At 50.6% G+C, this 21229-nt stretch overlaps 1 protein-coding gene across 3 annotated transcripts in view; it reads left to right on the top strand.

Moving 5' to 3' along the window:
- The window catches only part of PSTPIP1 (proline-serine-threonine phosphatase interacting protein 1), a 44001-nt gene extending 23147 nt beyond the window's left edge, over positions 1-20854 (top strand). For 2 of the 3 annotated variants that reach the window (XM_028138081.2, XM_054715624.1), the window contains 12 exons: positions 5589-5623; positions 5853-5959; positions 8395-8457; positions 9088-9186; positions 10126-10171; positions 11265-11344; positions 11921-12019; positions 13094-13190; positions 14306-14396; positions 19071-19126; positions 19330-19463; positions 20551-20854. In XM_028138081.2, coding sequence (XP_027993882.2) covers positions 5589-5623; positions 5853-5959; positions 8395-8457; positions 9088-9186; positions 10126-10171; positions 11265-11344; positions 11921-12019; positions 13094-13190; positions 14306-14396; positions 19071-19126; positions 19330-19463; positions 20551-20682 — 1039 coding nt within the window. In that variant the 3' untranslated portion in view covers positions 20683-20854. The remainder of the gene's footprint in view (positions 1-5588; positions 5624-5852; positions 5960-8394; positions 8458-9087; positions 9187-10125; positions 10172-11264; positions 11345-11920; positions 12020-13093; positions 13191-14305; positions 14397-19070; positions 19127-19329; positions 19464-20550) is intronic. The other variant, XM_054715623.1, reaches the window with a different exon arrangement.
- Positions 20855-21229: the final 375 nt, after the last annotated feature.

Consider the following 21229-nt stretch of genomic DNA (forward strand, 5'->3'; position numbering starts at 1 on the left):
GGCTGGGCACAGAGGAGGGCTCAGGACATGGTGAGGAATGAATGGAATCTCTTGGGGCCCTTTTTTGTCTGTGCCATTTAGGGGAGCATGACCAGGAAGGAGTCCCTGCCTGCCTCCTGGCTTCCTAGGCCAACTGTAAAAGGAAAACTTTCCCAGAAAAAGAGAGTACCTCCTGTGAGGAGTTGGAAGGGTGCTCCAGGCAGGGTCATGATGGGAGCCCAGGCTAAGGAGCTGTGAGTCACAGGGGATTTAAAACAGGAAGAAGAAGCCACTAAGGAAGAGCATAAAAGAAAAGTGGAGCCAGGGGGGGCAGTGGGAAGGATGGGGAGTTACACAATATCTGGTCTGGGTTTTAGAACTATGAAGTGGCCGGGGCCATGTTCTGGGCAGCCCTGATCTCCTGAGTGGTCATAGGAGGCTGAGTAGGGCAAGGTCTGCCCTGCCCTATTTAATGTGTGACCCTGGGATGTTCACTCCTCCTCTGAGTCCTGGGTTCTAGACTATGAAAGGGGTCAGTCACTTTCAAGATTTGTTCTGGGCAGTCACAATGTTGAGCAGAGAGCAGCAACCCACGGGAATGTCTAATAAATATGGGGTCCTTACAATTTCACAGGCTGTTCAATAAGTCAGGTAATTGGGGTCACCGTGCTTAGTTTGGGGCTGAGAGGCCTGACTGGGCAGCCTCGACCATTTCTTTGGGGCCCAGCCCCACTCTGGCCTAGAATGCTGGAAACTGTGAGCCCCTGGAGTGGGAGCCTTCATCCAACATAGGATCCCCAGGCTGGGGCAGGGAATGGAGCCTGGGTTTGCCTTGTTGCCCACCAGGAGGAGCTGGAGCCTGGGCTGGGTATGCCTAACCTGCAGCAGGAGAGAAAGAAACAAAACGTGCAGGGGCCTCTACAGCCCAGCCATGGAGGGTCCAGAGCAGGCCCGGAGTAGTGTGTGCAAACCAGCACCGCCTCCAACTCCCTATCAACCTGGGGCAACCAGAGGAGCAGGGCATAGCAGGGTGGACTAGGTAGGAAACCCCCTGGGAGATGTAGAAATGGAGGGGAGGTACCTTTCTGCCAAAGGACTGACATGGACAAAAGCTGGAGGTGGGAAAGTGCAAGGCACATTCAGAGGCAGGAATGGAATAATCTCAGCTCACTGGGTGCCTCCCTTAGAGCCATGCCCCATGCAGCTCCCAGCACACAATAGGTTCTTAATAAGTATTGCTATTGAGTCACATGGCATGTACCAGGTTAGTGAGACTGTTCAGCTATTCCTTTCTCTAACTATGGACCAAGTACCCATACCCATCCATTTATTCAGCAAGCATGTATGGAGCACCTACTATGTGCCATGCCCCACATTAAGTCAGGGGGATTCAAAATTTTAAAAATAAATAAAATAAAGGGCCCCACCATCCTGAAGCCAGAGTCTAGTACACTGAGGGTGATTTCATCTTCCCTCCCTTTAAAACCCTGTAATGCAGTGGTTCTCAACCTTTGTAATGCCGCGACCCTTTAATACAGTTCCTCATGTTGTGGTGACCCCCAACCATAAAATTATTTTCGTTGCTACTTCATAACTGTAATTTTGCTACTGTTATGAATCATAATGTAAATATCTGTGTTTTCCGATGGTCTTAGGCTCTACTGCAGTGGTTCTCAACCTGTCGTGACCCACAGGTTGAGACCCGCTAGCAGGGTCGCCTAAGGCCATCGGAAAACACAGATATTTACATTACGGCACCTCTTCCCATAGAGGGAGCCCCTAACCTCCCCATGGCCAAGATCCCCAGGTCCCACAAGATGCTCATTCTCAGCCCCTTGGAGGGCAGGCAGAGGGCTGGGGATGCACAGGTTTGGTGAAGGCAAACAGAGACAACAAAGCCAGGAAGTTAAGTGACCCCAGAAATAGCTCAGCGAGAGCCAAAAGGGCAGAGCTGATTGGCCTCCCTCACCTCTGCTGCCTGAAGATGAAGCATTTCTGCATCAGCCCTGCCCTCAGACTGGCCAGAAACCTCACTGGGGTCTGGAGGATCAACCACATACCTTAAAGAGAGGTTATTCCTGTCTTCAAATGATTTTTCTCATTCACCTCCTTCGCATATTAAATCAGCAAACATCCACTGTGCAATGGATAATGCACAAATAAGACCTGGTCCCCACACTCAAGAGATCCCCATAAGCCCTTTCAATGCATTTTAAAGACAACATTAGGAAGGCAGAGGAGTGTATCAATATTGCTTCTAGCCCTGCAGAAAGCTCACCTTGACCCTCCCTTCCAAATCCCAGGCCTTTGCTCTGACTGTTGCCCCCTATCTCTTCCCTGTCCAGTCCTACCTGCACTTTGAGCTCTGGCTGAAATATCACCTTTCCCCAAAAGCTGCACCTCCTCCCCCACTTGCTCATCCTGTGTGCTGGGCATGTGCTCCCAGAAGCTGCACAGGGTAGGGGTTCAGGAAATGAAGAGGAATCAAGGTGGACAGGGTTGGGGCCAATTTCCTTTAAGCCCCTCTGTGGTTACCTCAAGCCGAAACCGGTTTGGCTCAGTGGATAGAGCGTCGGCCTGCGGACTGAAGGGTCCTGGGTTCGATTCCGGTCAAGGGCATGTACGTTGGTTGCGGGCACATCCCCAGTAGGGGGTGCGCAGGAGGCAGCTGATCGATGTTTCTCTCTCATCGATGTTTCTAACTCTCTATCCCTCTCCCTTCCTCTCTGTAAAAAATCAATAAAATATATTAAAAAAAAAAAGAAAAGAAAGAAAGGACAGCTCCTGAAGGAGGATCGACTTATACCATTACATTCCCACATCACCCCCACTTGTCATGGCCTAAAATGCTGTGGTTTTCCTATCAGGAGAGGGTTTTGTTGTTGCTGTTGTTGTTTCCATAATTTCTCCTCCTCTGAGCTCAGAGAATGAAGACATCACTAAAGATGTTGGAGGGAGACAGGCGGGCCGTTACCAGAAGGGGTCCTTTGGCATCAACTCACTTCAGGCCCAGCTTCCAGCAAAGGGAGGTGAGAGGAGCCACTCTTACCATCTGGGAGGCAGCAGCCTCCTGGTGAGCTGGTAGGCAGTGGGTAGGGAGGCCAAAGCAGGGGCCTGAGGTGGGTCATGCCACACGGTGGGAAGGTTACAAAAGAAAATGTTTATATTGGAAATGTATGCTGTGTTTAAGCATAGAATCTCAGGCTGAGCATCCTGAGAGCCAAGTCAAAAGGGGCATCTGGATGAGAGATACACAAGGATAGCAGTGACTAATAGCAAAGGGTAGAGGTCTGCACCGGGTTTCTGCCCTTGACCTGCAATGAAGATACAATAGAGGAGAGTTCAAGATCTTGGAAACAATTTTTCTGAATGGCAAAGGGGAAGAACCTGGGAATGATAGAAAAGCTAAGAGAAACCATCTTTAATGGGTCTCATGGGGAAGAGAAAAACTTCAAATGGTCCCCAAATCCTCTATAAGATCAGAGTTTAAGGCCATTCCCCTGAGGAGAGTTGTGAGGATTGAATAATTTAGTCTCGTGGTCGGCAAATTGCGGCTTGCAAGCCACATGCGGCTCTTTGGCCCCTTGAGTGTGGCTCTTACCTATACAGTTTAAGTTTAAAAAATTTGGCTCTCAAAAGAAATTTCAATCGTTGTACTGTTGATATTTGGCTCTGTTGACTAATGAGTTTGCCGACCACTGATTTAGGCCAGCAGCTCTCATATTTGAATGGACATCAGCAGTACCTGAGGCTTAACACAGTATGCCGGGCCCCACCATGAGTTTCTACTTCAGGACTGGGGTGGAGCCTGAGAATTTGCATTTCCAACAAACCCCCAGATAATGTTGATGCTGTTGATGTGCAAACCACACTTTGAAATTCACTTAGTTTGGGGGTAGGGGTCTGGCATTGAGTAGACCTGGGTCCTGCCAGGGTGCATCTGCTTGGCCTCAGTTTCCCTGACTGTCCAATGGGACTAAGGAGTCCCCTGGGAGCCTGTCTTGCATGGATTGCTAGGAGATGTAGGCAAGAGGGCAGGAGCCCTGGGGTGTCCTGGGCAGACACTGTGTGGCCTTATGGCCACCAGAGGACCTTTCGAAAGGCTTGGCCAAGGGCATTTGCCAGATGCATCCAGGACAGAAACCGTCCCTGTTGCCTCTGTGTGACCCCAATAAGCCTGGCCATGCTCTGGCCTCAGTTTCCCTGAGAGTGGGCAAATCTAACATGGAACACTGGAGATATAGCTCAGGTTAGGTTCAGGGGCCTGGAGGACCCCCAGGACTGGTGGGGTGTGCAGTTGTGGACTCAGGAAAGGGCTGCACAACAATATGTGGATCCCGATAGAGGTGCTTTGTTACATATAAATTCATTTAATCCTCACAACCATCCTGTTTGTGTTAATATTATCCCCATTTTACAAAAGAGGAACTGAGACACAGAGTATAATTAACTTGTCCAAGGTTACACAGAGCCTGGACTGAACCCAGGTTGCCTGGCTCTAGCGTCTGCATGTGGGAATCCAGAACAGGAGCCCCTCTTCAGGGTCTGCTGGGTTCCTGTACTGGGATTCCAAACCACCTCTCTCCTGCACAGCACAGGGAGCTCGCCGCTCTGAAAGCTGATGGGCACTCTGCCCCCCACGCTGTTTCTGACCCGAAGAGCACTGTCTCCTGGTGCCCCATAATCTATCAGCGGACAGAACTGGGTCCGGCTGGCCTCCAACATCTTTGCTTAGGCCTTAACTTGATTCATGGTTCTGTGTAAGAGCCCCCTCAGCAGGGCTGCCAGATAAAATACAGTATTCCCATTTAAGTTTGGATTTCAGATAAATAACAAGAGCTTTTTAAATGTAAGTATGTTCATATTAATGGGGAATACATACTAAAAATGTATTAGTTGTTTAATCTAAGTTCAAATTTAATTGCAGTCCTATATTTTTATTTGCTCCATCTGGCAACCCCTACCCTCTGGTGTCTTCCCCTACCTTCCATGCCCGGTGCCAGCCTCTTCCCTTCCTGCTCTCCCTGCTGCCTCATGACTCCTTCTTCTGGTTTCTCTCGGGCACCTCAGGTTCAGCACACCATAAAGTAAACTCCTTATCTTCCCTCCTAGGTCACTCTCAAAGGTGTCACCAGTGTCCACTGAGCCACCCCATCCAGGGGCCAGAAATTGCCTCCCACTGTCCTCATTTGAACATCCTGTTCTCCCTGTTGCTCTCCCCCCATTTCTCTTCTCCTTCACCCCTTCCCTGCTTGCCCCCTCCTATCCAGCTTCCTCCAAAATATCCTCCAGGCCACCTGCCTAAATCCAGGTCTAAACCCTGCCTTCTCCTACCTCAGCCAGGAGAGGGGCTGCAAGGAGGAAGGAAAGGGGCCCTGAGGACATGCAGAAGCCAGGAGCATTCTGCCCCAGTGGGGAGATTTGATTGCTTTAATATTTCCAAAGAAAGAGCTTTGCCTTCTAGAAATCCCAGCTCCCTTGGGTCTAGGTCAGTGTATGTGAATGAGTGACCTAGGGCCTTCCCACCAAAATAAAGTCCCTGGGGCCAGGTGGGACTTCAGGTTCCACTGCATTATCCTCCTGCTGACCCTGGCCTCTCTGTTTTGCAGCACCCTGAGGGCCTCCTTTGACTCCCTGAAGCAGCGTAAGTCCAGACTACCTTCTACCCCAGGCTGTAGGGTAACAGGACCTTCTGGGAACATAAACAGAGGTGGATGGATTCTGGCCAGGAGAGGAGTTTAGGCTGCACACAGGTCTGTGGGACTAACGGAGGATTTGGGACGATAGAAGCTAGCTTAGGTGGGGTGAATGTGTATGTGGCTGACACCCGTCTGGTCTGATGTGGGAGACGAACGTCTATATTCTGCCCTCAGAAATGGAAGACATTGGGAACTCCCACATACAGCTGGCCCTCGCCCTGCGTGAGGAGCTCCGCAGCCTTGAGGACTTCCGAGAGAGGCAGAAGGAGCAGAGGAAAAAGGTAAAGCAGGTGCTGGGGTGTTCCTCCATCACCAAGACCCCAAGTGGGAGGTGACGATCTTCACTCTGGAGGTGGTGGGAGATGGACCCTAGGTCAGTGTATGTGAGTGAGTGACCTAAGGCCTTCCCACCAAAATAAAGTCCCTGGGGCCAGAGAGCCCATAGAGTATGGGGGCAGTACCCCAGGTTTGCGGGTGAGGGTGATTTGAAGAAAAAAGGGAAGGGCTCAGCTCACAGGCCTAGGAGCCCAGAAAGAGAAGAAGATATTGGTCTTGTTGACCATCCTACCACAGCAGACTGTAGAGGGACAGTGACAGCTTGGAGTTATCCAAAGAAAGCAAACTAAATTAGGGAGTCACCCAAAGACTGGTCCTGAGCCCAAGAATCCAAGCTGTTTTTCTGGGAGAAAAGCAGACCTGGAACCAGTCACTGGCCACTCTGCAGGGCTGCCCAAGGCTGAGAGGGCAAACAGAGCCTGCTGGGAGTAGGGGGTGTCATGCTTACTTTAGCATCCACAATACTTCTCACCCAGGTGTAGGGCATGGCTGTTCCTAGATGGAGGAACTGCATGGAAAGGAAGTGAGGCTCTCATTATGGGAGGTATGCAAGCAGAGGTTGAAGGCTATGTGTCAGGAAAGCTGCAGTGGTGGGGTGGGAGGTGGGCTTGGTGATCTCTGTGTCCCAGAGTCCCCTCTCAAACTTGAGACTGATTGGCTGAGTATACGGCCTGCTGGGAGAACAAGTGAGGACACATGTTCAGGTTCTAGGGTCTTAGTGATAAGGGTGGTGCTCTGGACAGGGAGGGAGACATCAGCACACAGAAACATTTCTTCCTTGGAGAGAAAGGATTCTTGTGAAATATCAAAAAAAAAAAATGAAAATGGAAAAGTCCATTTTCTGTAAAGGAGAAAGAGGTGTCAGCTTATTGTTGGGGCTAGGCTGGGCTTGGGTGTCCTCATCCAGCTACTTCCCCTCTCTGCGCCTCAGTTTTCTTCTTACAAGATGGGACACTATGCCCACTGCCTAAGCTTTGGGGGTCCAGACCAGGTATATGCTATAAGAATCGGAAATGAAATGACCCTCATGTCCAGACCAGGCCCCCATTAGTCTTCACAGATAGGGCACCAGCTCCAATTAATGGCTCTGGCCACAGAAATTCAGTGTGGCTGCACTCCCTGTCTGCCCATCTGGCCAGGCAGGGTCTCAGGCTTTTGGGATTCTAAATTTGGGTTCCTGAGCAGACAGTGGGTCCCCAAAGCTAGCTCCAGAAACCTGTCCTACCTTGAGATGCTGAAACAGGTGACCTCTTGGAGAGGGGACTTGCATGTAGAGCATGCAGAGCGCTTGCTGTGACAGTGAGGCCCCAGGCTGGCTATTGTAAGCTCTCCTGTGGCCAGAAGGTCTATATGTTTGCAAAAGCTGTTTTGGACAGACCAACACCTTCCCCAGATCGGCCAGAACATCCACAAGTTGAGAGCTGTGATATAGTGTTAGGGGAAGCCTGCGTGGGCATGTATGTATGTGGGTCTGTATGTATGTGTATGTGTGGGTGTGTAGGCACACATGTGTGCACACCTATGAGCATATTCATGTGTCTCAGTGTGTTTGTATGTGACCAGGTGGCTTGCCTGAGGTCTCTCCACTGGCACAGGCCCTACTGTGACCTCAGACACAAAACGGCTCCAGCCTCAACATGAGGGTCATTTCATTTCCAATTCTTCTCATAGCATATACCAATTCTCTGTCTAGGCTGAGTTTTGTCTTCTCTATTTGAACAAGCTGCCTGGGAGGAGAGTTGAGGGTGCAATGGCCTGTGTACCTGCGTGGGGCCATGACTAAGTGTGAATTGGCCTGTATAAGGGGAACATGGGAGTTTGCTTGTGTATACTTGTGCATGGTGTCTATGGGCACTCTGTGAGTGTGTATTTGAAGGCCTGTGTGTGCAAGTAGGAGCAGTGGGAGCAGTGGGAGCAATGGGAGCAGTGGGAGCAGTAGGAGCATGGGGGCCTGTTAGAGTGTACTTCTGCATGCATGTCATGTGGAACTAAAGCGTGAACACAGTGTGTGACAGCTGTAAGTGGGTACAGAGGCTTGTGAGTGAGGAGAGAGAGAGAGTGTGTGTGTGTGTGTGTGTGTGTGTGTGTGTACACACATGTAAGTTGGATATTCTCCAGCTAGAGACCTGGCTCTAGTCTGCAGCCAATGAGAGGACACAGTGGGCATACACATGTCCTGGGCTTCTCTAGCTTTCTGTTCTGAGCAGCAATTGTGAAAGAACAGGCAATGGGAGAGGGAGGACATCTTGTCACTATGCCTTTCAGAGCTGGGGGAGGGGGAAAGATGCTACACCTGATCCCAGGGAAGCCCCATTCTCTTGGCCTAGGGGACTGTCCAGAGGCCACAGCCCCCCCACTAAGAGCTTCATGTCCCCTGCAGTACGAGGCTGTTATGGACCGTGTCCAGAAGAGCAAGCTGTTACTCTACAAGAAGGTCATGGAGGTGGGTGCAAGGCTCTTGGGCCATGAAAGAAGCAGAGCCCAAGGTGTGGACCCCAGGAGACCTGGGATGGGCACCTGGGAGAGGGCTGCCTTAGATCTTTATCCAGGAACATCCACGTGCTCGGGGCTGCACTGGGTACCAAAGCCCCACATGCATCAGCCCCGGCACTGCTCATGGGAGACTCTTGATGGATGGGCAGGTGGTCAGTCCCAGACAGTGGCCCACAGTGTGATCCATGCTGTCAGCTGCAGACTCCAAGGGTGGAGGGAGAAAGGAGCCCTGAGCTGTGTCTATTAGGATACTGGGTGAGGAGAAAAGGGCTCCACGAGAGGGGATAGCATGTGCAGAGGCTACTAGTATCATGAGGATGCATGGTATTTTCAGGGACTTACTGGTGGTTTAATGTGACCTCCCCTTTGAAAAGGCTGGGGCCTTGGGCAGGGCTACAATGTCCCCAGTGGGTAGGGGTCTGGGAACAAGATTCCCTCTCCCTCTTATTCTGGACCTCCAGATCCCTGTCCCTGGGGAGGAGGCCCCTCTCCATCCATAGTCCCCAACAGGAAGAAGGGAGACTGGGCTCAGGGAGCCTCATTCTGGGCCCCCGCAAGTCACACTCTTGCACACTTTCAGTCCAAGAAGACATATGAGCAGAAGTGCCGGGACTCAGATGACGCCGAGCAGGCCTTCGAGCGTATTAGCATCAACGGCCAACAGAAACAGGTGGAAAAGGTGTGTGAGGCCACTGAGGCCATATGCTATCACCCAGAGCTGGGGCAGGGTAGGTAAGGCAGGGAAGGTGTGTTGTAGACACACACACACACCCAGGCAAGGTCTGCATATGGAACATGCTAGCTGCCCACCCCTCTGAACCTCACATTCCCATCCTAGAATCTCGGGGCATGAACTGACAGGGTCAGCTTGATCCCCCTTTGCCATCTTCAGGCTACACCCACGGACCAATTCCTCAAAGCAAGCCCTCTGCAGCCCAGGCCCAGAGATCACAGGGCAATGAGAGCACATGCTAACTCTCACATAACCCTTGGAGAGGGGTGCAGTGGGCCCATGTCACAGAAAGGAAACTAAGGCCCAGTGATGGTGAGTGGCTTGTCCAAGGTCTCAGGGCAGGAAGCAACAGAGAAAGGATCCAAATCTAGGTCATCCAGAACCCAAGCTCATGACTACTCTGGTCTCTGGGCTAGAGTGGGCGTAGCAGAGCTACCAGAGCCCAAGGACATCTTTTGCCCATTGCTTATACAGGAAAACTGAGGCCAGAGAGGACAGGGGCTTGAGGGTGAATTTGGGGGCAGCAACTTGGGGGCCAGAGCCCAAGTCCCAACCAGTAGATTCAGCACTGGCCACATGGAACCTCAGGTCCTGGCTCCTGGTCTATATTTCTCTTTCTAGGTCCTGACATATAGTTTTTATGGGCTGCAAGTTTCTGTTTTTACTTCTTTTTTATTAAAACCTTTTTTTATGGTGGTCCTTTGTGGGGTGAAGATGGAGTAAATGATGGAACTTGCTCACAAGTTGGCTCCTGATTGTCCCCTGGGTGGTCAGGGAGGGGGGTGACAGAGGCACTTCAGTCACCCAGGAGGCTTGGAGTCCTAAGCTGGGGCTGCATGGTCTCCAGGACAGAGGCTCAGCACTGCTTTTTCTTTGCCTCCTCAGAGCCAGAACAAAGCCAAGCAGTGCAAGGACTCAGCCACGGAGGCAGGTACGTGGCCCACCTGCCTCCTTAGACCTAGGTGGTGGATTGTACAGACCCTCCCAACACTGCATGCTTTCCTACCCTGGGGATATACACACTCACAGGTGCCTACAGTGTCACAAGCTCATCACTCTCACTTCCATACTTATGCAAGTAAAATAAAAACATTCATGTTCTCTCAATGCCAAGACTATTCTTGGTGCTTTGCATGTTTTAACTAATTTGCACAACAATCCTATGAGGTGACTGATATTATTATTATCCCCTTTTTTTTTAACAGATGAGGCACAGAGAGGTTAAGTAACTTGCCCAAGTTCACAGAGTTAATAGTGGTGTTGACTACATTCCAACCCAAGTCTTCGGGATCTAGAGCACAGGACTTTCACAGTCACCATCATGGCAGACAGACCCACTCAAATATCTCCTCTCTCTCGCTCTCTCTCTCTCTCTCTCTCTCTCTCTCTCTCTCTCTCTCTCACTCACACACACACACACACACACACACACACACACACTGCCTTCTCTGGGTCTGTCTCCTCTGTCCTTCACCTGATGCCAAAACCCCAACGCCACTTGTCTACCAGCATACCTCTTACGTCAGAAAACTCACCCTGCTTCCTTCTCCTGGAAAGGTCTCCCTTCCTCTCTGCCTCTCCCAGGACCCAGCTGCTCCCATGGCTAGGGGATGTGTGAACCCCCGAATTCTGGGGACGGAGGTCATGGCCAAGCTGCTGGGTCCCCAGCCAACAGCTACCATACTCCTCTCTACTCTCCTTCAGTTCTGCCCTTAGTTTCTCATCTGGAAAATGAGAGGGTGGGACCCAGGGATGGCAAAACACCTGGACTCTGATTTTAGATATATGTGCTCTACTCCAGACTTGGGCAACTCAGAGCACAGCGGAGAGCTAAGAGTCACCCCAAAAGAAGCAGTACCATAGTGGGTGGCCCTGACAAGTGTCCAGATGAGGTACCAGCAGCCAGGGCAGGTCTGTCTGTGGAAGAGGGCACTCTGAGCAGGAGCACTGCAGGAGCAAAGGGGTGAGCAGTGGAAGCGGGTGTCTAGGCTGTTGGCCTCCCTGAAGGCTATTTGTGTTTCTAGAGCGGGTGTACAGGCAGAACATTGAGCATCTGGAGAAAGTGCGGGGCGAGTGGGAGCAGGAGCACCAAACCACCTGTGAGGTGAGTGACCCTGGGCCTTAGCTTCCCCAGCTACAAAGACATTCATCCTTGCTCCAGCCACTTCATAGGGGGGAGGCGGGGAATAAGGCAGTGGGGTGGGGGAAGGCCTCATTCCTTCATTCATTCACTCATGTACTCACTCTCCAGTCCCCTGCTGGGTCCCTAACCCAGGGAGCTCACTGCCTGGCTTTATGCCCTAACTCCCTTTGTTTCAGGCAGGCATCCTTCACCCCTTTTTGTTGAAGCCAAGACTGAGGCTCAGACAAAACCCATAGCTTCCCTGGGCCCCTCAGGACCGCCTCTCTCACGATGTCTTCCTGGGGCCTTTCCAGTGTGTGGTAGGGCTTGGAGAGAGGGTGGAAGCAGGAACCCCACAAGGAACCTCCCTACCAAAAGCCTGAGGTGCTGGCACAGATATGGGGGTGGAGACCCCCAGCAAGGGTCTTTTGGTTAAACTTGGCTTTCAGCAGAGGGAGTCTGGCTTGTCAACCCCAGCTGAGCTGTTGAGTGGGGCCCTGCCTGGCCTGGCTCTGCAGCTCCCTTCTCACTTCTCATCTCTCTCCCTCCCATAACCAGGCCTTCCAGCTTCAAGAGTTTGACAGGCTGACCATCCTCCGAAATGCCCTATGGGTGCACTGCAACCAGCTCTCCATGCAGTGCGTCAAGGATGATGAGGTCAGGGGGCCAAGGACAGGGAGGGTACAGAGTGACTTGGTAGGGGAGGGGCATAAAGAGAGGGCAACTTCTGGGCAACAGTATGCCCAGGTCCCTCTGAGTCTGTCAGCAAACACCTTAGGCTTCAACCTCTGCCCCCAGGATCACAGGGTTATGGCCTCGCTGCTAGAAAACTGTGCTTTTGTGATTACCCTGGCATCTGCCCTCTTTCCTCACCCCTAGTCCAAGGTCTTGCCTCTACTCTGAGTATGTGCTCTTTCTGCCTTTGTTGGAAAGAGAGGTAGAAAGAGGTCTGCAGAAAGGCTGGAGGATGCTGGGCTGCTTTGCTCCAGGCCTGCCCTTTGTAGGAACTGAGGTCCAGTCCCTTTTCTGTCCCCCAGACATCTGTTGGGTGTCCTGGTTCCCTTACTTAGCTAACTGGGTGATTGGGGTGGGTCCTACCCAGCAGAAAGGGGCCAATACCACTCTACCAGGGTCTCTGACCACTGTTAATGTAGCTCCAGAGCCATGAGCTCTCTTGAGGCATCTCTGACTCCCTGGTGCTCACTGCTGTTCTTTACCTGATCTCTCCTCCATGGGCTGTGGGGTTTTGGGTCCCTCCACCCAAATGACTTGAACCCACCTGGGTGGCCTCTTGTGGCAGAGGAAGGAAGGTGGGCTCTGGATCCTGCCATACTGGAATAAAGCCCAGCTGCACTGAATTCTTGCTCTGTGACACTGGGCAAGTCACTTTCCTTCTCTGAGTTTCCTCATCTCTAAAATGGAGGGAATAACATCTACCATAGAGGGCAGGAGTGAGTTAAGTCCCTTACACTGGATCTTGTGCATAGGAGATGCTCAGGAACCAGGAGATGTTATCAGCCAGAGCTCTGACCCCTTAAGAAGGCCTGGGACAGATACACCCCAAGACCCCTCTGAATATAGGCACTGAGCTGTGCATAGAAGGCCTGTGAGGAGGCTGGTGTGGTGGAAGCCCCTGGCCAGAGTTCAGAGTCATAGAGAAAGAGGGCTTTGATTAGGATGAACATTGAGGTGAGGCCTGGCCCCTCAGCCTCTGCTCTTTCCCACCTCCAGCTCTATGAGGAGGTTCGGGTGACGCTGGAAGGCTGCAGTGTGGAAGCCGACATCAACAGCTTCATCCAGGCCAAGAGTACAGGCACTGAGCCCCCAGGTAAGGCCCAGCCCCACAGGCAGCATGGCCTCTGGGTCCAGGCCTGCCTGTCCCTAGGAAGCCTTGCCCAAGTTCTCTGAGCCTCAAGTGCCAAGACAGGACTGGGGTGGTTCACAGATCCCTTCTGAGTGGAGGAGATGTGGCCAGATCTCAGGGAGGAGCCAAGGATAGTATGGTCCCCTAAGGCAGAGGATGAGCAGAGCTTAATCCTATATAATAAAGAGGCAATATTCAAATTAACCCTCATGCCCTCATAAGATGGCTGCCTACCACTAGGCCAGCAGGGGGGTTAGTGAGGGACAACCAAACTCCTGAATAGCAGGCTGCGTGGGGCAACCAGGCCAGCGGCGGGGGGGGCAGGGGGGGGGGGGTAGTGAGGGATGACCAAACCACTGAACAAGCAGGCTGTGTGGGACAACCCCGGTGGGGGGGGCCGTGAGGGGTGACAAGGCTGATGGGGCGGGGGGCAGTTGGGGTGACCAGGCCAGCAGAGGGGGTCAGTTGGGGGTGACCAGGCTGGTGGGGGGGGGGCAATTAGGGGCAATCAGGCTGGCGCACAGAGGCAGTGAGAAGCAATCAGGCTGGCGGGGGGGGGGGGGCAGTTAGGGGCGACCAGGCAGGCAGGCAGGTGAGCGATTAGGAGCCAGCGGTCCAGGATTGTGAGAGTGATGTCCAACTGCCGGTTTAGGTCCGATTTCTGGGATTAGGCCTAAACCGGCAGTCGGGCATCCCCCGAGGGGTCCTGGATTGGAGAGGGTGCAGGCTGGGTGAGGGGACCCCCCCATGCACGAATTTCATGCACCGGGCCTCTAGTAACACTATAATACTCAGAAAGGGAGTGGATGTGGAGAGCCTCTTCAGAGCCCCTACCCCAGCCAGCTTGGTTCCACTAAATTATGAGTCCAGAATATTCATTCTTGGTGGTGCCCACAGTGGGGTCTCTCATGGAAGTGAGAGATGCCTGTTCCTCAAATACAAGGGCAGACCAGGGCCAGGATGGGAAAGTGGGGCCCCAGTCTGGTTTTCTGGATGGGGACAGGTTGGGGTATCAGGTGGCAGAGGTCCTTCCTGCCCTGCCCTCGCCCACCCTGGACCTCACAGCTTGCTACCTATAGCTCCAGTACCCTACCAGAACTACTATGATCGGGAAGTCACCATATCATCTGGCAGTCCTGGCATACAACCTTCCTGTGGCATGATAAAAAGGTAAGACACCCACTTTGATGCAGAGGTGGGGGGAGGAGGAGGGGGGAGAAGCAGGTCCAGACTCTCCTCCTGTACCTGGCTGTTTCACATGTATTTATTAACCATCTACTATGTGCCTGATGCAGTGTTCAGGTGCTGAGTACTCTCTGGGGACTAGACAGGTTCAACCTGGCTTCATGACACCCTTACCCCAAGGGGGCCCAGGCATTAAACAAATAATCACATCCAACTTATTCATTAGTGAATGCTGAGAGCTCCAGGGAGTCCCAGCAAACACCTTAGGCTTCAACCTCTGGGCTGACTTCATTTTCTCTTGAACCCTGCTGCTAGCTTGGGTTGGTGCCCTGGACTATCAGGCTGCAATGGCGACACTCTCCCACTGGTGCAGGATCAGGGCATAGGAGCAGGGACAGCCAGTACTCTTGGAAAATTCTCCAAGCTCTTCAGGAGCCCTTCCCTGACCTAGCTGTGGTAGGATCCTACCTAGTGCCATGTCTCAGTGTATCATTTGCACAAGTCACTCCCCTTCTTTAGGTCTAGGTCCATGAGTGTTGGGATCAGACTCAGAACCAAAGGACCCTCTTGATTTAGGCCTTTGGTAATGATGGAGCACCTTAGCCTGCTCAGGGAGCACCCCCGGCATCCAGGTTCTGGGCATCTAGGAGCATCTGTGGGTTTCACATGGTACCTGTACCCAACCCCCAGCCTGAGGCTCCCATGGCCTCCTCTCTCCAGCCAACCTTGTGCAGAGAAGGCCCTGCCTTTGGGAAGTAGACAAGGGAAATGGGGTGGGGCTGGGGGGGTTGTCGGTGGCACTCCCAGCCCTCTGAGGACTGCTCATTTCCAAGACCTCAGGAGCCCCATACAGGAAGCCTCCAGGAAGCAGAGGCTCATGAGAACCACTGAAGCTCAGAGCAGGGAACCCAGCACACTCCTCTGAGAACTTCAACAAGGCAGTGACCCCAGAAAAAGGACATTCACAACCTCACAATGTTACCCAAAATCTTGGGTTATTCAGATCTCCTTGCACCCCCAATAAGGACCTGCATCCCATCATAGGTGGTCATTTAAAAAAAAATGAATGAAAAAGCTTACCTGGGACAGTGTCAAGAAAGAATAGAAATGAAACATGACAAAGATACCCACTCAGACTATTACTGAATATAGTGTTGGAAGTCTTAGCCACAGCAATCAGACAAGAAATATAAATAAAAGACACCCCAAATTGGAAAATAAGAAGTAAAACTATCATTATTTCCAGATGACATGATATTATATAGAGAGAAACCCAAAGTTTCCACCCAAAAATCTATTAGATATAATAAATGAATTCTATTAAATAGCAGGATACAAAATTAATAGTCAGAATTTGGTGGCATTTTTGTATACCAATAATGAAAGAGAAATTAAGAAAACAAATCCATACATAATTGCATAAAAAAGAATAAAATACCTAGGAATAAATTTAAGCAAGGAGGTAAAAAATCTGTATTCAGAAAACTGTAAGACATTGAAGAAGACACAAATAAATGGAAGCATATACCATGCTCATGAAGAATTAATATAATTAAAATGTCAATACTACCCAAAACAATCTATAGATTCAATGCAATCCCTATCAAAAGACCAAGGGCATTTTTTACAGAACTAAAACAAATAATCCAGAAATTTATATGGAACCATATAGATCCCAATAGCCATAGCAATCTTAGGAAAGAAAAACAAAGTTGGAGGTATCACATTACCTGATAGCACTCTATACTGTAAGGCTATAGTAAACAAAACAGCATGGTAGTGGCATAAAAACAGACACATAGGTCAATGAAACAGAATAGAGAGCCTAGAAATAAACTCATGCCTGTATGGTTAATTAATCTATGACAAAGGAGGCAAGATTAAAGATAAAGGGGTAAAGATAGTTTATTCAATAAATGGTGTGGGGAAAAACTGAACAGATACATGCAAAAAATGACATTAGACCACTTTCTTATACCATATACAAGAATAAACTCAGAATAGATTAAAGACTTAAATGTAAGACCTGAAACCATAAAACTCCCAAAAGAAAACATAAGCAATAAACTCTTTGACATTGATCTTAGCAGTATTTTTTTTTAATATGTCTCCTTGAGCAAAAGAAACAAAAGCAAAAATAGACAAAGGTAACTATGTCAAACTTAAAAGTTTTTGTATTATAAAAGACGCCATCAACAAAAGGAAAAGACAACCTATTGAATGGGAGAAGATATTAGTAAATGATACATCCGATAAGGGGTTAATATCTAAAGTATATAAAGAACTCAGAGTTCAACAACAAAAACACAATCAATCTGATTTAAAAATGGGCAGTGGACATTTCTCCAAAAAGGAAATACAGATGGCCAATATTCATATGAAAAGATGCTCAATGTCACTAATCATCAGGGAAATGCACATTAAACCACATGAGCTACCACCTCACACCTGTCAGAATGGCTATCATTAATAATCAACAAGCGTTGGTGAGGATGTGAAGAAAAGGGAACTCTCATGCACTGTTGGTGGGAATGCAGGTCAATGCAGCCACTGTAGAAAATAGTATGGAGTGTTTTAAAAAAACTAAAAATAGAACTACCATATGGCCCAGGAATTCCACTTCTGGGTTATTTATCTGAAGAAATCCAAAACACTAATCAAAAAATATCTGCACCCCTATGTTCATTGAAGCATTATTTACAACAGCCAAGATATGGAAGCAACCTAAATGCCCAACAATAGATGACTGGCTAAAGAAGATGCAGTATATAGATACAATGGAATATTACTTGGCCATAAGAAAAGAATGAAATCTTGCTAAGTGTGACAACATGGATGGACTTAGAGGGCAGTCAGAGAAAGACAAATACCATACAGTTTCACTTATATGTGGACTCTAAAGAACAAAATAAAGGAACAAACAAAGCAGAAACAAACTCATACATACAGAGAACAAATTGATGGATGTCTGATGGGAGGAGAGTTGGGAGAGTGAGTGAAAAAGGTGAAGGGAATAAGAAGCACAGATTGTCAGTTATATAAATAGTCACCAGAGATGTGAAGTACAGCATAGGGAATACAGGCAATAGTATTGTAATAAGTATGTATGGTGCCAGATAGGTTCTAGACTTATCAGGGTGATCACTTCATAAGGTATATAAATGTCTAATCACTATTTGTACACCTGAAATTAGTATTGTATGTCAACTGTAATTTAAAAATTAAAAAAGAAAGGACAAAAAGGAGTGCCCCGTTAAGATAAAAAAGAGAGAGGGGGGTCCCACTGGGTGGAGGAGAGGTAGGAGATGGGAGGGGCTGCTGTCTGGGGAGCCAGAAATTAGGCAGGGTGGGGAGGAGCAGGGGGCAGTGGCTGGGAAGTGAGTGAAGGGAGGAATTGGAGTTGCAAGTGTAGACAACTCTGGGGAAGCAGGGCATTAAGGCAAGGCACACACCAGCCTCAACAAGCTCTGCTCTTTCCAGCCACTACCCTGCTGTATTTAACCTCTCTCCCCTCCTCCAGTGTCCTCACCCCCACCCAAAGAACTGGAGTGTGCCATAGTTGCTATGCCTGTTTGCAAAAGGCCTTATAATGTGTGCCAGGTGGGCCTGCATGTCTACTCCCAAGCCATTACTCCACAAACCCTGCATGTTTGTGTGGGGGGTGGGGAGAAGATTAAGGAGGGTGGGGAGAGGCGGGGGGGAGGGGACAGGGCTGCACTGGATTCTACAGCATCTACTCCCCAAACTCCTCCCCCTGTCAAGTCCCTGCTCTGCACCTTTGCATCCCCTCTCCTGTTCACTGGCAATGCCTTGCACCCCAGTCTCTGCCCATTAAAGCTTAAGTCTTTCAAAATTTGACTTCACCAGGCAGCCTTTCCTGAGGCAGGTACGCAGCATCAGCCTCTACTTATTTATCCTTTAGCACTGTTGGCTTCATGGGGTAACCCCAGTATCTGCCTCTGGCTTGTTCCATTTCTTTTTTGAACCTTCATAACTCCAGCTCAGTCCAGGGCTGAGCCAGGCACAGGGGAGGGGTGAATTAGCCCAACACTGCCTACTGCAGGGATGGGGAATGTCCAGCCCGTGGGCCCTATAAGGCCCTCAAAATCATTTGGTCTGGCCCTGCCAAGGCATTAGGGGTGAGTTAATCAAATGTTTGACCAAATATAGAAGGCTAGTTTTTAAGTTGATAATTTTGTATGGCCCTTGAGTGATATTATAAATATCCAAATGGCCCTTGGCAGAAAAAAAAGGGCCCAATCAGTGTGGCTCAGTGGTTGAGCGTAATCTATGAACCAGGAGGTCACAGCTCCATTCCCAGTTTGCACATGCCCAGGTTGCAGGCTTGCTACCCAAGTGGGGCGTTCAGGAGGCAGCCGATCAATTAATCTCTCTCTTCATTGTTGTTTCTATATCTCTTTCCCTCGCCCTTCTTCTCTGAAATCAATTAAAAAAAGAAAAGATTTCCCCATCCCCCGGGTACTGGGCTGCTGGGAAAAGGCCACTGGGACCACCCTTTGGGGAACCCTCATGCCTGAGGAGCACCCCATAAATCACATCAGTCTGGAGGCTGGGGGTGGCCCCACCTACTAGAGCTCTGAGGGCTCCCTGCCTCATTCCCTCCCTGAAGGACCTACCTGCTTTCTTCCCTGTCCTTAGATTCTCTGGGCTGCTGCATGGAAGTCCCAAGACTGCACAGTCGGCAGCCTCTGCAGGTAACTGGCTGGGTGTGATGTGGGGGCCTCCAAACAACTGTGATCCGGTGGTGAAGGAGGGTACTTTTATATGCCCAGACGGGCCCTCCAACTACTATGGGGAGAAAAAGGCTAAGCCACTCTGGGGATGTTCCATGCAGGGGGTCCTCCAGAGACCAATGTCCTATGAAAGGGGTGGGCTCCAGGCCTCATTCTGCTCTCAGCCTCCACAGACACCCTGACTCCCACCCGCAATGAGAATGAGGTTGTCTACGCCGCTGTCGCAGTGCAGGAGGCACCAGGACCCCCCACCCTGCCAGCCCGGGACTACAGGGCAATCTATGACTACAAAGCCCAGGTGAGGCCCTTGCCCTCCTCTCCTTCTCAGCAGGGCACAGGGATACCCAAGGGTGAGTTCATATGTAGGCACATGAACTGTAAGTATGCTCTGGGTGTTTGCCCTTAAAGTAGCACCCAGCACTTAGGAGGGGCTCTGTTAATATCTGTTGAGTGAATGTTGATGAATAGGGTACCAGGGCCTGTGTCTCCCTGAATCTGTTCACACGCACACATGTGGTGCCCAGATACTGATTTTGTATGTGTCCTTGTGTGCATCCATGTACACATGTACAGTCAGATTGACAGAACTTGGGCTACCTGCAGAAAATGGTCCAAGGTTCAAGCTCTGCACCCTCAGGTTAGGGCTCTGTTCTCCATGGCATTGGGTGCCAAAAACATGGCCAGAATAAGTCCCACAACTGAACTGGGTTTGGTTTTGTGAGGTCTGTGTGGAGAGGATGGGTCAAGGAGTCACAGGGCAGCTGTGCCGAGCTCCCCGTAGAGTCTGAACTGTTCCCTGCTTTGGGGTGAAGGATACAGAGGCAGACCCCATATCAATCTGGACTGAGGCCAGGCACCCACTCAGGGCTGGGTGGGCTGCATGTAGATAACACTGATTCCCAAAACCTTGTCCCTGGCTGGGGAGACAGGCCCAGAGAAGGATTGTGCATTTGTGATAGGGGCAAGCAGAACTGAGGAAGCTCAAGGGAGCTCACCAGCAGAGGGAAGGCTGTATATGGTACCCCTTAGGCAAGGTCATGACCAGTACACCTGGCCCCTGACTTGCTAAGGTCACTGTGTGCCTAAAGCAGAGTGAGAGAAGGGACAGCAGGGAAGAAGCCAGGTTTGTGGGAGGCCTACAATGACAAACCAGGAGGCTGGGGTGGACAGGAGGCTGAGTCCCATGCCCCACACTTCATGTCTCCAAGGGCTGCCCCAGCCCAGAGATAGGCCTTGTTCTATAGCCCCAGGAAGATGGGCATGTCTCAGCTAACTCAGCCCACATGGGAAACAAGCTCAAATTTATGGCTTGGGGTGGGGGTTTGCCCGACCAGACCCTCTCAACAGGCCCCTCCAGCTTGATACACTTTCATTCTGTTGCCAAGAATTCTGATGAGCTGGACATCTCTGCTGGGGACATCCTGGAGGTCATCCTAGAAGGGGAGGATGGCTGGTGGACAGTGGAACAGAATGGGCAGCGTGGCTTTGTACCTGGTTCCTATCTGGAGAAGCTCTGAGGAAGAGGCAACAGCCCGCACCTGGACCTGCCCTATCTGTGGAGCCAGCAGTATCTTCATCACTGCAAGGCTGAGTCCCCAAGACCAAGCCAGCCCCCCAACCCCATGAGTGCTGGCTGCTCACATAGCAGTCTCTCATACAGGGAATAAAGGAGTACATTCTTTATCCTTGGTCTGTGGAGGTCCATGTCTCTCTTAACCCTGCCCCATGTCCAAGTGCTCAATTCAGAGGAGACAAAGGAGTGAGGGGAGAAGTTTGGGAGAGCAGAGTTGCCCACTTCTAGTGAGGCTCAGCCAGGATTCTCTGGGGATGAAAAGGAGCCCTGGTCACAGTCCCTGGAAACTCCCAGACTGCCAGAGAGATACATTCACACTCAGGCAAATGGGAGAAGACCATGGGGATCAGGGATGAGGGAGGAGGAGCAAAAAGGGGCTCAGGAGAGCTGGGATGGGGGAACCAGGCTTCCTGGGAGCAGAGGGACTGGAGCGGGGCCTCTGATGGGCAGTAGCAGACAGGAGACAAGGAAGAGAAAATCATCAAGGTCAG

Source organism: Eptesicus fuscus, chromosome 5 (assembly GCF_027574615.1).
Source record: "Eptesicus fuscus isolate TK198812 chromosome 5, DD_ASM_mEF_20220401, whole genome shotgun sequence".
Classification (NCBI taxonomy): domain Eukaryota; kingdom Metazoa; phylum Chordata; class Mammalia; order Chiroptera; family Vespertilionidae; genus Eptesicus; species Eptesicus fuscus.